This window comes from Tyto alba, unplaced genomic scaffold (assembly GCF_018691265.1).
Source record: "Tyto alba isolate M040663 unplaced genomic scaffold, T.alba_DEE_v4.0 Super-Scaffold_40, whole genome shotgun sequence".
Classification (NCBI taxonomy): Eukaryota; Metazoa; Chordata; class Aves; order Strigiformes; family Tytonidae; genus Tyto; species Tyto alba.
The window spans coordinates 44,311,690-44,325,673 of record NW_024881316.1 but is presented as its reverse complement, the minus strand read 5'-3'; the positions used below and the strand labels follow the sequence as shown (position 1 = coordinate 44,325,673).

Here is a 13,984-nt window from a genome sequence, read left to right as displayed (position 1 = left end):
ATCAGTTAAGGCTGGCCACTTGAGCAGTGGCAGAAAGGCTCTGGGCACTGAGGTCCCCTTCTTCCCATTAACCACCCCTCATATTTCAGCTTAGCCCACATGGACCTTCTGGGCATTGCACAAACCCTTCTGCAACCAAACGCCCAAGAAATCCTTCCTCTGGCTGCAGCTTTGCTGGACAGAACAATGCTTTTTTGTTTTCTTTTTGTCTCACTCCTTCCCTGTTTGCTCCTCCGTTATCGTGCAAACTCCAGGCTCCTTTCTCAGACCACTTCACCTGTACTCTCTAGCCCCAAGAAAAGCTTATGCAGTCTTTGCTGGGTTCCAGCCACTGCTAAACACATATTTCAGTCAATGGCTCTGTCACTTTCTTGCTTTTCTACAGATCATAAGGAAGATGGAGCCACCTGCTGGCTCTATGGATTTAATTTTGAGGCAGCTAAATAACAATTATCCAGGACATTGCATTCCAATTCTTCTATCCTGTGTTGTCTGGCAAAACCATAAGAATAGATCACACTTAGCACAGATTTACTGTGGATGACTCTTACAGACTCTGTAGTTTATCATCTAGTCTATGACTTTTTAAAAAATTTTAGACAAATAGCAGCTGATTTGGATTTGATGACCAGTGTCCATGACAGCCATGGTAGTGGGAAGAATGCCCTGCTCCTCAAGGCTGCAGCAGGGATGCAGCAGGAAGCCATGCATGCTTCAGGTATGCCTTGTACACCCATGCCACCATGGGTGCCCAAGCCATGTTGTGGACCACGGTCTGTGCTGGTGCCAGTACAGCACAGAACAACAGGTCCGTCCCTGACCTCAGAAACTTGAGCCCAGGTGAAAGATCAGAGATGGATTCAGACAGGGCAGTAGCAAGAAAAGGTGAGCCAATATTAGCATACCAGAGAGTGGCGTAGCACGCTACAGATTCAATGACTGTGTTTTTTCACAAGAATCAGATGTGATGTTGATCTCAGAAGACGGGTGGGGGAACACCATGGGATGTGGGGGTTTGTCACCCCATTATTGAGACCAATGGCACTGAGGGCTGGGAGGTTTCAAAGCCCTTCCCCCACATTTTTCCCCAGTGCAGTAATTGAGGTGACAGGTGCTCAGTGGTTTAGCTGCAGTAAAAAGCTGTATCTTAGATATATTATGCAGAAAAACTCAGCAAAAGACAACCTGGATGTGAGGTCTTAGAGACAGGTCCCAGCCAAAGGCAGTATTCAACATGTAGTTCTGATGGACAGGCAAGATACAGGTGTTGTCCCAGATCAGGAAGAAAGAGGGAGTTGAAAGCTATGTTGTTGTCACATGAAACTGTCGGTAAAGGGATTTTTTTTACACGAAGGATGAAGTTCTGGCAGCAAAGTCAGCTGCAGAAGTCTTATTTAAGTTTTGGGCTAGGCTTGTCTGAAAACATGCAGGGAATGTTTTTATCCTGCTGAAGATCAAGCATTTTGTCTGTTCATATGTTCTTTATAAACATGTAAAGCTTTTATCCCATCTTTTGGAAAACAGGGTGTGTTGGAAGATGCTATGTATTCTTTTTTTTTTTTTTTTTTTTTTTTCAAATAGGTAATTCAGATGTCTCTCCTAGCCGAAACACCTTTAGATGCAACCCTACCCACTCTGTGACCCATCTGAAACTGGGAAGCAGTGATGAATATCCTGACACAGCTTTTCTAAGACTTGAGAGCCTGAGCTCCACCAGCTTTACAGTAACATCTCTGCTCTCATATAGAATAACTGTGCATTACAGATGTGCTGCAAAATTCCCTTACCTTACCAGGTCATTGAGGTCACCAGTACCCTCCGTGCCCAGATGTGCCATGTGCTCATGTAGTTCCTTACACAAAGTGCCTGTGAACATGTGCAGATTAGAAGGACCCATTTTTCCCTTCATCATGCTGTAGAGGTTACCATGGTTCTGATAAAATGCTTCTGCAGGGACAGAAACTAAATACAAAAAGAAACAGAGAAGTTTTGGAAATAGATGAAGTAGATTTTCACTGAAAGAGTGAAAAATTTTACACATAACTTGTGACTTTAATTTAAATGCCTTAACTCTCATTTTCCTAGAGTGAAATTCCCAGAAAGCTTCCTTCTAACCCTGTAAAGATTTTGGTGAGCCCACTGCTTCTACCAGTCTATGTAACATCTTCCTGCCTTCTGAAGCTTTCAGTGTCAAAATCAACAAACCAGAAACTTCCCCCCAGCTTCAGTGTGGATGTAGAGAGATGTGCATGCACTCCACAAAACTGACTGAAATGAAAAATAACCCAAGAAAAAACAGTTTGGGTCTTCATGCTATAGCAGTACATCCCCTCAGTCATACCAGGAGAGGCTGAGAGAGCTGGGACTGTTCACCCTGGGGAAGAGAAGGCTCGGGGGGGATCTTATCAGTGTGGATAAATATCTGGTGGTGAGAGTAAAGAAGATGAGGTCAGGCTCTTCTCAGGGCAGGAGGCAATGGGCACAAATGGGAATACAGGAGATTCCACTGAGACATAGGAAAATTTTTATTATGAGGATGGTCAAGCACAGGAACGGGCTGCCCAAAGATGTTGAGGAGTCTCCATCCTTGGAGATACTCAAAACCCAACTGGACGCTGCCCTGAGCAACCTGCTGTCACTGACATTGCTCCAAGCAGGGGCTTGGACTAGGCAATCTCCAGCAGTGCATTCCAGCCACAGGGATTCTGGGATTTAATCTCTCTGCCAACTTGCTCCTCTCTCATTTCACAGTCCCAAAATGCCAAACTACTCAAAGAATTCGTATCCTTGCGATTCCACAGGGATATAAGCACATGAGCTGACAGAGCATGCCACTGTGGTTGGGATATATACCTCATCCCTTTCTAATGACTGTTGTACTGCAGGGTAACAACTAATTATTGCTACAAGCTGATTTTCAAATTAAGTGATAGGACAACATACTATTGCTCCAAACCTGGTACACATAGGTGGAGTGTTTAGCTGCAGAAAAGGACCTGATCACAAACTGGCATTGCTTGATGATAAAAGTAGTAACAGTCCCTGGTTGAGAAATCTTTGATCATCTGAAACTGCATCCAGATCACTTTGCAGGCTTACTGTGCTGGTTCCACATGAAGGAATTTCATTTCACCTTCATTTTGTAGCATGGTCATGGGTTAAGATAAGCATTTAAGGCATGATCAAAAGCCAGTGGGCTTTGGATTAAGATTTAATTTTCCTGGGTTAGATTTGATTTCCATTTAAAAAGATTTAGGTCTCATTTACCTGCATTCTCAACAGCTTGTTGTACTGCCTGTTCAAAATTTAAGTTTTTAGATTTAAAAAATGCTTCCGTTCCTTCCTCCTCAGTCACAAAAGTAAACCGTTTTCCCAAAGCGAATATTGTGAATACAGGTCCATGCTGGAACAAACAAAGATTTCATATTACTGTACTGTTAGCACATTTGACGGGAGCCCCAGCAGGATTTCGGGGCTGCTGAGAGGTCAGGAGGGAGGACATGGACCTTCCTGCTCTCTGTACACCTTGGCTCAGAAGTGCATGAAGTTGAACATGAATCAGATGAAAATTCATAGACTTACAGACCAGAAGGGAACATCACAGGGGCCTGCCTGACCTCTTGTTGTGGTTTTTTTTTATTTTATTTTATTTTATTTTCTAGTTTAAAGGTTCTGCTAATACCAACGATTTCTTTCTTGTACAGGTGTTGAAAGATTAATATCAAAATAGCTAATAAGTTTTCAGCAGAATAGATGGAGTTTTTGAGACTTATGTTCAGGGAAAGTTTATGATGCCATAAATCAATCTCTCATTTTCCCTTAATCCTAGAGCCCTCTCAAAACTTTCAGCAATAAGTATTCACTTCTGAATTCCTACATTATGAAAAAGATCACTGATATCTGTAGATACTCTAAACTAGGAAACAATTGTGCAATTAATATCTACTGGCTGTCAGATTTAGACATAAAAAAATCAAAATTAGGAAATGAAGCACCTCTAGCATCTTTTTCTTAGTCAAGGCAATTTCTGCTCACAGGTAAAATTCTTGGAAATGAAAAGCCCAGCATTTACATTTATATGCAGACCACCTTCTTTTGGCAAAGTTATTGTACATACGGAACAGTTTAGGGTTTCATAAAGTCTCTAGACACAGCAAGGACCTTGATTTTCTTTTCCAGGTTACATTGCTGACAAGGGTGAGAAAATATTTTCTGTTGATCTATTTGGAGTACTGAAAAGCCTTGAATCCACCTTGCTCACATGGTTTATGCCATTGACTTTAACCATTTCTTTTGTTGTCTGTGTCTGTATTGTAAAGCCTGCTTCATCAAAAGCTCTTTGAAGCCAAAGAAAAGATTCCTCTTGATATCAGTTGATTTTTGATTGTGTCCTTCAACTGTAAATTATTAAAGAAAGAATGACTGTTTAAACTCTCTGGGTGATAATAAATAAAATATTGGTTTGATAATAGCTAAATTGCTAAGGTTGCTTTTTTATGGATAACAGCATCAGGCTGGATAACAATCCATGAATTTGCACTGTTTTTAAAATAGATTTTTTGTTTGTTTTTAAAATATATTTTTTTAAATTTTTAAATTAACATTAAAATGTACTTAAGCTAATTTTAAGATAAAATTAAATTTAAACTAGTATCAACCTGCAATAACACCTCATTATTCAATTAAGGTCGCACTCAATTAAGGAGTGGAACACTTTAGATGATCACTGTGAGCAGGATGGCTATGCCTCCATTATAGACAATAGAGATCGAGTCTATGCAGTCAGGAGAGCCTAAAAAACAATTAATCTGACCAGCTACTGCACACCTCTATTTTTGAAAGTGAACTGAACTGCCCCTAGACTCCACTGATGGGACTCACTATGTGTCCACTGACCATCAGTAAAGTTTGGACGTCTTGCTTACCTGCAAACACCTATGCAAACAATATGGTTTTGACTCTCATCCAATTTCCTGCAATCTATTTAAAAGAATTAAAATTAAACTAATATTAAACAAAATTTAAATTTAAGAAGCTCCATAAAGGACCTCCAGAACAAGTCAGCTTCACTGAACAGCACAGTGATGGTGGATATTCAAAGACATATATTTCAGAAAGAAGAATTTTGTGTCCAAACAGGAAATTACAAATAAATACGATATCTGATAAATCAAATATGAAATTAAAATACTAAAGGAAGTTTGAGGATCAAACTACTCGCGGCAGTCCCCATTCCCAATAATAAAGACTTTTCTGAACATACCAGATACAGGAAGTCTCCCAGTGTGTTGCTGAGCCTGATAAACGCTCACGGTGTAAAGAAACCAAGCGGCGAAGCTATCTGAGTTAGTGATTACATCAGTTTAAAACAAGTTCCACCCTGAAGCCTTTCACTGAGAGTGAAGGACTGAGACCTTGTTTCAAATGAAGTATTAAGTAGAATAGACTTAAACAAGCACTAGGTAAATCAGTGATAAATACTTCACTTCAAAATTCTAGAGGGATTAAAATGTGAAGTTGCAGAACTACCTACCGTGATCTGTTAAATCACCCTCAGCAACAGGAGGATGGGCAGGTCAACGTGGTGTCTTTCTAAAGGGGGACCTGGGAAGTCTCAAAGAGTTATTCCAGTACTCAGCAAATTTTTACAAGTGTTATCAAAGATCAGAGTTAGTAGTGGATAAATAGGATGTTTAGGCTGAAGAAGAGCCCAATACAGCTTTTAGGAAGACATAAGGATGTGTGGCCTTAAACATATTCCTAATTCATTCCTTAGAAGAAGGAATTAAAAGTTTGCACACAAACTGGAGTCTCTCGGGAGTCTGAACTATGAGGAGACCTAGAAACATCACAGAAGAAGACCTAGAAGAATCACATTCTGAAATGACCCCAAGATCTATTCTACAAGTGCTAATAATTAATTTAGAGTTTTCATCTTGCTAGGAAAAGAGTGGAGAAAGGACAGCAAATATCTAAATCCATCCTGTGCTTACACCTTCAATGTAATGTGTGTCTCTGCCCATTCCACCTCAGCACGATATACTGAGCTAGAAAAGGCAAAGGAATGGACAAGAAGCATGAATGAAAGTTTCAATAAAAGAAGACTAAGTGGACTTAGATCCCAGGAAAGGTGAAAAAAGAATAATTATTCCCAGTTTCTCATCATGTAAAAGCTAATGGGCACCTATTAGAAGCTAGCTTTCTTCATACGGTTCATGGTTAAATTATAAGATTCGGTGCTGTGGGATGCAGTGGAAGCCAAAATTATGTACAGGGTGAAAAAAGGATTAGGCTATCACAGTCAGATCATCTGGATGCCAATTCCAGCCTAGGAAGTCCCTAAACTGTTGACAGCCAGAAGCTGAGAAGGAAAAGCAGAAGGCTGAGCACTCTCACCTGGCTGTGCTCCCTACACCCTGTTACTGAGCATCTACTAACAGCTGCTATTTGAGACAGACACCTGAATAAACAGACTTTTCACCTGTCCTGGTATAATTATGCTGATGTTCTAGCAGTCATGAAATCAGCTACTGGAATGAGCTGTCAAGCAGCTCTGCATTTTACCATTACTGTGTTATGGGTGGGTACCAACAGAGCGTGGGCATTGCCTGCCAACACTGTGTCCCAGTTGACTGCTCCGTCTGAGTGCTTAAGAAGACCTGATAACATACAGAGATCGAGAAAGCAAAACAAAAATCCTGTTAGGATTTAGTACTTGTGAAGCTGCTTTCACTTATGAAAGTTTTTTTCTTTCCCAAAGACTGGGAAACACCATACAAAACAGCAGTGTAATGATAAGAGGGAGATCTGAGCTCACATGAAAGTAACACTCCAGAGAAACAAAAAAAACTTCAAAAGGATGTTCTCCAAAATCCCACAGGAAGGAAATTGGGGAAACAGACATTTTTCCCAAGGGCGCAGCCAGGCAGGGATCAACCACTCTGGATTGAGACAGCTGCAGTCATGTCAAGACTCATGGTGGGATCTAGGGGCACTGGGCTGGTTTTCTCTCCCTTGGCATGCACACACACACAAATTCAATGCCATATCTCCTCTCATCTCAGGGACTTTAGCATTTTGGTCTTCTGTGCACGGGACCAGGGTCACAAACCGTTAGTGATTCATCTGTGGACACTGTCTTCAGAAACGCTCCAGCAGAAGCCTTGTCCTCTTCTCCAGCTTGTTCCCCCTCCACCAAACCTCATGCAGGACGCCTGTCCCCTGTCATGTAACCCGGCAAGCCATCCCTCACGCAACCACACACAGAGAGGAAGGCTGAGAGGCATCTACCTGAGTCCTGAGACATGGCACCACGTCCCAAACACAGTCAACACACTGAGAGTGAGGTATGGACCCACAGGGCCACACAGCAGGGATGAACAATCTCATGGGTTTAACTGAACTTTTCTTGTTAGTTTAATTAGCAAACTGGTGAGAAGCATTTGAAATTTATTAACTCTTATCATGTCTGCCAGGTAAAGTGGGAAACCATATTGTTTGAACCCCTCATTAAGCAGCTCTACCTGTATTTTATGTTGCATGGTGGCTCTGGTTACCCACCTTGCCCATCTCAGACTGCCTGCAAAACCTCTTTAAATATCCAGGCAGCTTCAGGAGGAAGAGGTGGTATCTTTTATTAGACCAGAGATTAAATATTTAATTAGCAGGGGATCTTTCTTTTCTTAGACCCACTGGTGACACAAGGGGAAAACCAGACAATTCTTCCAGCCCACATCTTCTCTTGTAGGAGGAAAACAGAAATAATGACCTTCAAGCAAAGTGCTGGCTGGAAGCAGTGGAAGCCTGGTGTGTTACTCCAGGGCTTGAGAGAAAAAGCAGTGAGGGATATACACAAAAGGGACAATAATAAGAAAGCTAACTCCTTAAGAAAGAAAAAGAAATTAGCATCACTTTGACAGACTGAAGGAGTAATCCAGGGGAGGAATTTTCTAATTGCAAAAGTTTCCTCTGAAGGTAACGACCCTATGGAGCTGAAGAGGTTTCACACTGCCTGGAGCCTGTTTCTTCGCTAACTTTTATGAGGCAGTTTGCTCATACTAAGGACACTTTACCTTCTGGCAATATTAAGGAGCTTGGAATTATTGCAGATGTATTTTGCAGCCCTTGTAATGCCTGTTAATGACCCCTTTGGCAGAGGCACCTGTTTTCTTTGGCTGTACTATGATACTCCTTTAAAAGGGAGCAGGCAGGAAAAGGCTTGTATTTCCTGGCCTCAGCACATGGTGCCAGTGTAGGAGACAGACAGACAGACAGACAGACAGACAGACAAGACAAGCCCTCTCCAGGGGCAGGGAGACAGATGATCCTGCTGCAGGCAGGCAGCCTGGGGGCAATGGATGAAAGGTCCCTCTTGGCCCAGGGGAACCACAGGGAGAGGTCACAACTCATAAAGACACTGAGGTGCTGAAACTCAAAGGAAAGGTCCTATCTGCAAACACACAGTAAAGGGGAGATATGTAAGAAAGCCTTCTCTTTCTGCTTTGCCTTATTTCAAGTTTTCTCCTCTTGAAAATGTTTCTTCTTATAGTTTCTGTCCCAGCCAGACCGGGGGTTTATAAAGTCCCTCAGGTGTTTCTGGTGTGTTCAGAGGCTGCAGCAGCTGCCGTAGCACCAACAGTGGCCTAGAGGGCCTCCAGGCAAACGAACATCGAAATTAATGGACCCAGAGCCAGTAAGATTGCATTTGTACTTCAATACATTCTATAGTACGTAAAAGTTTTGCTCATTCAGTCTGTGAATGAACCCCTAAAAAGGATTCTTCTTTCAGGTTTGTTTTAAAATTCCATCTAAGAAATTTTGTTAAAAGCTTCCTGGGAAAAAATGCAACTAAAGCAAGCCTAAGTCATGGTGACACATCTGTCTCCAAAAGGCATTGCACTGGAAAGGACAGTTTGGCAGGCTGCTTTAATCTGGTTGCCACCAGGATACGTTTTCAATAGAACAAGGAGATTCTCTAACAGTATCATATCAGAAGTGTCAAAGAAATATTATGATTGGCTTCTTTTTAAGTGAGGCTTGGTCAGTTTATTTGAAGGATTATACGGAATGGTTTCTGAAATAGCAGGAGAACGAACTGGAATGAGTTTTATTCCAGCCCTACATTTCTGCCCTAAGATGAATGAACAAACAACTGATCATGGTATGTATAGATGAAAGATACAGGAAAGACATGGTAATATAAGCTTAAAACTGTCCTGGTAAGCTCAAAGAAGCCAAGGAACTGATTGTACACATGAGCTTACTCTGTAGTGCATCCAATGTGCTTTAATGCAAGATTGACAGCTTTTGAAGTTCTTACACCTCATACTTCAGCTGATCATACTTGAATCTCTGCTTTCATTTAACACAAGTTTATAACAACCATGGCTGCAAAGAAGTACTTAAAGTATGAAATATAACAGTTCAAAACGAGAAAGCAAATTTTAAGCAGCCAGTATTTCTTAATATGTTTTCAACTGTCAGGATGCTACAGTGGTTTAATTTTTAGCTGTTTTTTGCAAGTAGTGGGCTGTGTGATCCTTCAGTATTGAACACTTGAGGCTGACTATATTTTGCATCAGTCACAGGTGATATCACTGAATGAAAACAGGAAGACGGGTTTTATGTCAGTTAGTATTAGCTGCCTAGAAATTAAGCATCTAATCTAAATTAATCATTTCGGCTCTATCAGACAGACATAGAGAAAGAAAGGCATGGCCGGGGGTAAATCTTCACTCTTGTCTTCGGTAAGCTTTTTAGGATGGAAAAAGTTGCCTGACAAGCATGCCTGTATCTCTCTCGAATGTTGAGGGACACCAGCTGGTACTCAGAAATCTCACCTAACTTTAGGCACACAAATAATCAGTCTCCTGGTCCCAGTGCCTGGCATAAGGCTTTCCATATTATCCCAAACCAAGATTATCACGTAACTAGTCTGTAAAAGCAAAACAGCAGAGGTGCTGGGTCCAAACAGGATGATCACAGCACAGAGATGATGCCTAAATCTGATCTACAACTTAACAATGTTACTGGTACAAAGTTGATCCTTCACCAGATAAATGCTCCTAATGTTATAAAACACGGCAGGAAAGGGGCTAACTTAATGTAGAAGTTTCTTCTCGCCTTTCCCCTTGCAGGCAGCCACCCTGAGCACACACCCACAAGCAGGCACGCCACCACAGCCATTACCTTGCTTCTAGCTCGCTCTATAAACTCCAGAGGAGCTTTCCCGAACTGAAACGCAGCTCCAAACCAAGGGATCCAGCTCCCGATGCAAGGAGGGGAGCTCGGGTTTCTCAGCTGAAACAAAACAGCCTTGACAATAAGAAGTCCCAGGATTGCTGCCAGAAGGACAGCAAGAGCCATTTTGCCTCTGCTGCCTGCCACAGCAGCTGCTCTGCCTGCCGCAGCGCCCAGCACGGCCGCGCTGGCCGCGATTACCCGAGTCAGTGAATAGAGCCTTTTTTATCAGTCCTGCCAGCTGATCACTGCCATGGAGACAAGATGTCAAAGCACCAAGCAGCCCAGGGGCAAGCCCTTGTTTTGGAAAAGGCAGAGCCAATTCTCCTCCACTCTGGGATGAGGACCAACTCCACGGCTTACAAAACTTAGATGTTGCTGCGACAAACCCCTGAACTTTGCACCCATTGCTGGAAGGCTACCCGAGCGGTCAGGGACACTGTGCGTCACTTTCTTCAGTTAAAAAAAAAAAACAAACAAACATTTTTTTGGCAATATCAAATTACCAAGCAGAGAGGCTATGATTTGCAGACATTTAGCTTTCAGCAAGGCAGATGGCAAGAAACTTCTGCAGGCATCACCTGAAGTAGTAAGGCTTCTGAAAGGTATCTCTCACCTGTCTGAGATCATCTCATTAAAGGCTAGATGTGTGTCCAGTGTCTGAGGAGCAGAGAAAGGCTTCAGAGGTTGAACTGAGAATTCAAAACCTGCTGTTGGTCCCAATAATATCACTGCAATGTCAGAAGACATTTCGGAGAGGTCAAACTGGTTTCTTTGCATGTGTGGAAGTAGTACACCAAAATTACATACCGAATTCTCTAAGTATAAAAAAACCTAGGAAGTGCTCTCACAGCTAACCCCCACACACCCTCAGCAAGTCTGAAGAAAGTACAAAACCAGGAGGAGTAGTTAGTTGATAGACCAAATGAATGTGCTGCCATTTAGAGGAACATCAACAGGCTGGAGAAATGGGCAAACAGACACTTATCACAGAATCATAGAATACCAGGTTGGAGTGCACCTCAAGGATCATCTGGTCCAACCTTTCTTGGCAAAAAACTGAATTCACGAAGTTCAGCAAAGGGAAATGCCAAGTCCTGCCCCTGACAAGGAACAGCCCCATGTACCAGTACAGGCTGGGGGCCAGCTGTGTGGAAAGCAGCTATGTAGATCTGGGGGTCCTGGTGGAAACCACGTTGAACATGAGTCAGAAATGTGCCTTTGCACTCAGTAGCACCCTGGGTGCATTAGGAAAAGAGTTGTCAGGAGGACAAGGGAGGTGATCCTCCCCCTCTTCTCAGTGCTGGAGTGATCCATCCAGAGTGCTGGGTCCAGTTCTAGGTTCCCCAGTGCAAGAGAGACACTGACAGACTGGAGTGAGCCCAGTGAAGCACCAGGAAGTGCCACATTAAAAGTGGTTTATACAAATACAGTTTAAGTCCCTTCCTCTACAGGAACAGGTGCACAGACAGGAATCTTTGTACCTGTGCAGACAGGCAGTACAGTAAAAATAGCACAGCGGAAATACACCTGATAGTAGGAGGTTAAGAGCTGTGAAAAACAGATCTATTGCCTTCATTAAACAGTCATGCTGAAATACATTGAGATGTCACCTACATTGGTCACAGGTGCAGAACAAGCCCAAATATGTCAACTGTGACAAGTAGGATGTGGATCTCCACAAACTGTCTGGAAGAAACCGATAAATCACTTTTAACTCTAGTATTACTACGCTTCTCTGTTTAGCTATCGCAGCTTTTTGTATGTTTATTTTCTGGTTTTATTTTACCCATTAAATTCTTTCTTTTTCCTACAAAGGGGTAAAGTGATAAGAGAGCTAAAGGCCTTGTAATATTTGAGTATATTTTCATTATATGCACAGCCTGAGTAGTAAGTTTAAGTGAGCTATGTATACAGGTAGGACAAGCCCTCAAACCTCTGTGAAGACATTCATTAAAGGCTTTTGTCTTTGTTTTGGACTTTTTTTTTTGGTTGTTTAGCTTCTGTTTCTGAGGCACAATTTGGTGAAAGACACGAGATGCTACTGAAAGGCACTGTTGTGAGGAGGACACACCGGTGTGATGGTGTGATAGTCACTAACAAGCTTTCCTCAGACTAAGTCCTAGTGCTGGGCAGATACTACTTTATCGTCTTCTTGATGTGAACTGAGTCACCACTGATGGGAGCAGGTGAGAGGACTGGGGCAGTTTGGTTGCCTTTCTCTGGCAGCACACAGCCCTCGCAAACCCTGCTGCTGTGTTTCCACCACGCTCCCTCCCTGAATATGCAACCTTTGATCAAACTCGCTCTGAACAGAAACCAGAAAATGCTGTCTCCCTGAAAACTGAAATAAATAAACAGGAAAGGTCCTCTCTGCTCGAGCTGTCTCCATCAGGATTTGGGGATATATAAACTCTAGCTGTTTGATGGACCTCCGTGGGCACTGTCCCTTCTCTGCTCCACAAATCACAGATCTGTCCACACAAGTGTCCATCTCCAGGTCAGGCTCATTTCAAAAATCCTGTGGGAAGAGAAAATTTTACCTCACTGCCATTCCCAAATCAGTCTGTTTTAAAAAAAGCACTTATTTCCCCAGACTTAAAATCACCATGGAGAGCTGCTCTCTCCATAGGATGCTGCAATGTTCTGGGGTTTATTTTAAGGAGAGATATAGTTGTTGTTTTCCATCCCCTAAAGCATGGTTATAGAGAAGACAGAGTGAGAGGGTCCCCAGAGGTGTACATGTAACGGATGAAAGGCAACGGACATAGAATTCAAGGTGAGAAATTCTGACAATATAAGGAAAAAATGTTCACAAAGTGGTTAAGCACCAGAGCAGGCTGTGGTTGTGAAATCCCCATCCTTGGAGGTTTTCAGAAGGTTGCCAAACAAGACCTTGGGCAACTTGATGCAGGTCTGAAGCTATCCCTGCTCTGAGCAGAGGATTGTGTTAGACGACCTCTAGGGGTCCTCTCCAACCTATATTATGAATTGATGATATACAGGCTGATACATAGCAGCACAAGCTGACCCAAGCCTGGAGAATAGCAATGGAGGAAAGCACAACAACAGCAGATTGCATAAACTGTCTAGAATAAGGCTCTGAACCACTGGTACCCTCAGTGCAGCCAGGTATGTTTGCATTAAATTGCAATATGCCTTCTTCCCATTTTAGTTAGGGTTTTGTTGGCAGTTTGTTTTACCACTGCATGAATTCCAATGAATTCTAACCCAAAGAAGGATCCAATTTAACACCGATTACTGGTGACCATGAGATAAATTCATCTGACTTCAGCTGAGTATTTCACCTGCAATGCTTCTTTCATTTGTCTGAATTGTTGTGACTGGGACTGCACACCAAAATACTAGGCAGTTAGACAGAGGTGTGGGGAGGTGTTCTGGGATAAGTTTCTGTGACCTAAAAAATCCTCAGTATGAGGATTACTGATTAATGGTTAATGATTAACTTAGTGATTCAGCTGAGCCCTTGATGATAAAGGCTTCTCCTGAACACTACGTGCCTTACCCTTTTTTTCATGGTAAGAACCTAAATATGCCTGAATAAATTTAAGATAAATTAGGACTGGCACACAATTAACAGGGCTCCAGCATTCAGCCAGGAAAAGCTTTAAACTTTTCACATACAGGGCTTTGGGCAGTTTGGCTTCCGTCTTCCCAGGTTTGCATGCCCCTTGCTCAAACTGCACTGCTCTGTGCCTAATCCCCAGGAGATGTGAATTGCTAC

The 13,984-nt window shown here is 42.5% G+C and overlaps 1 protein-coding gene across 5 annotated transcripts in view; it reads right to left on the bottom strand.

Moving 5' to 3' along the window:
* Nucleotides 1–10,421, bottom strand: part of LOC104356978 (24-hydroxycholesterol 7-alpha-hydroxylase) — a 38,995-nt gene extending 28,574 nt beyond the window's left edge. For 3 of the 5 annotated variants that reach the window (XR_004408886.2, XR_004408885.2, XM_033005003.2), the window contains exons 1-3: nucleotides 10,123–10,421; nucleotides 3,268–3,403; nucleotides 1,788–1,962 (exon numbers count right to left, since the gene is read on the bottom strand). Coding sequence is in view for 2 of the 5 variants with exons in the window: in XM_033005003.2 (XP_032860894.1) it covers nucleotides 1,788–1,962; nucleotides 3,268–3,403; nucleotides 10,123–10,365 (554 nt within the window). In the remaining 3 variants the exon portion in view is untranslated. The remainder of the gene's footprint in view (nucleotides 1–1,787; nucleotides 1,963–3,267; nucleotides 3,404–10,122) is intronic. The other 2 variants (XR_004408887.1, XM_009962324.3) reach the window with 1 other exon arrangement.
* Nucleotides 10,422–13,984: the final 3,563 nt, after the last annotated feature.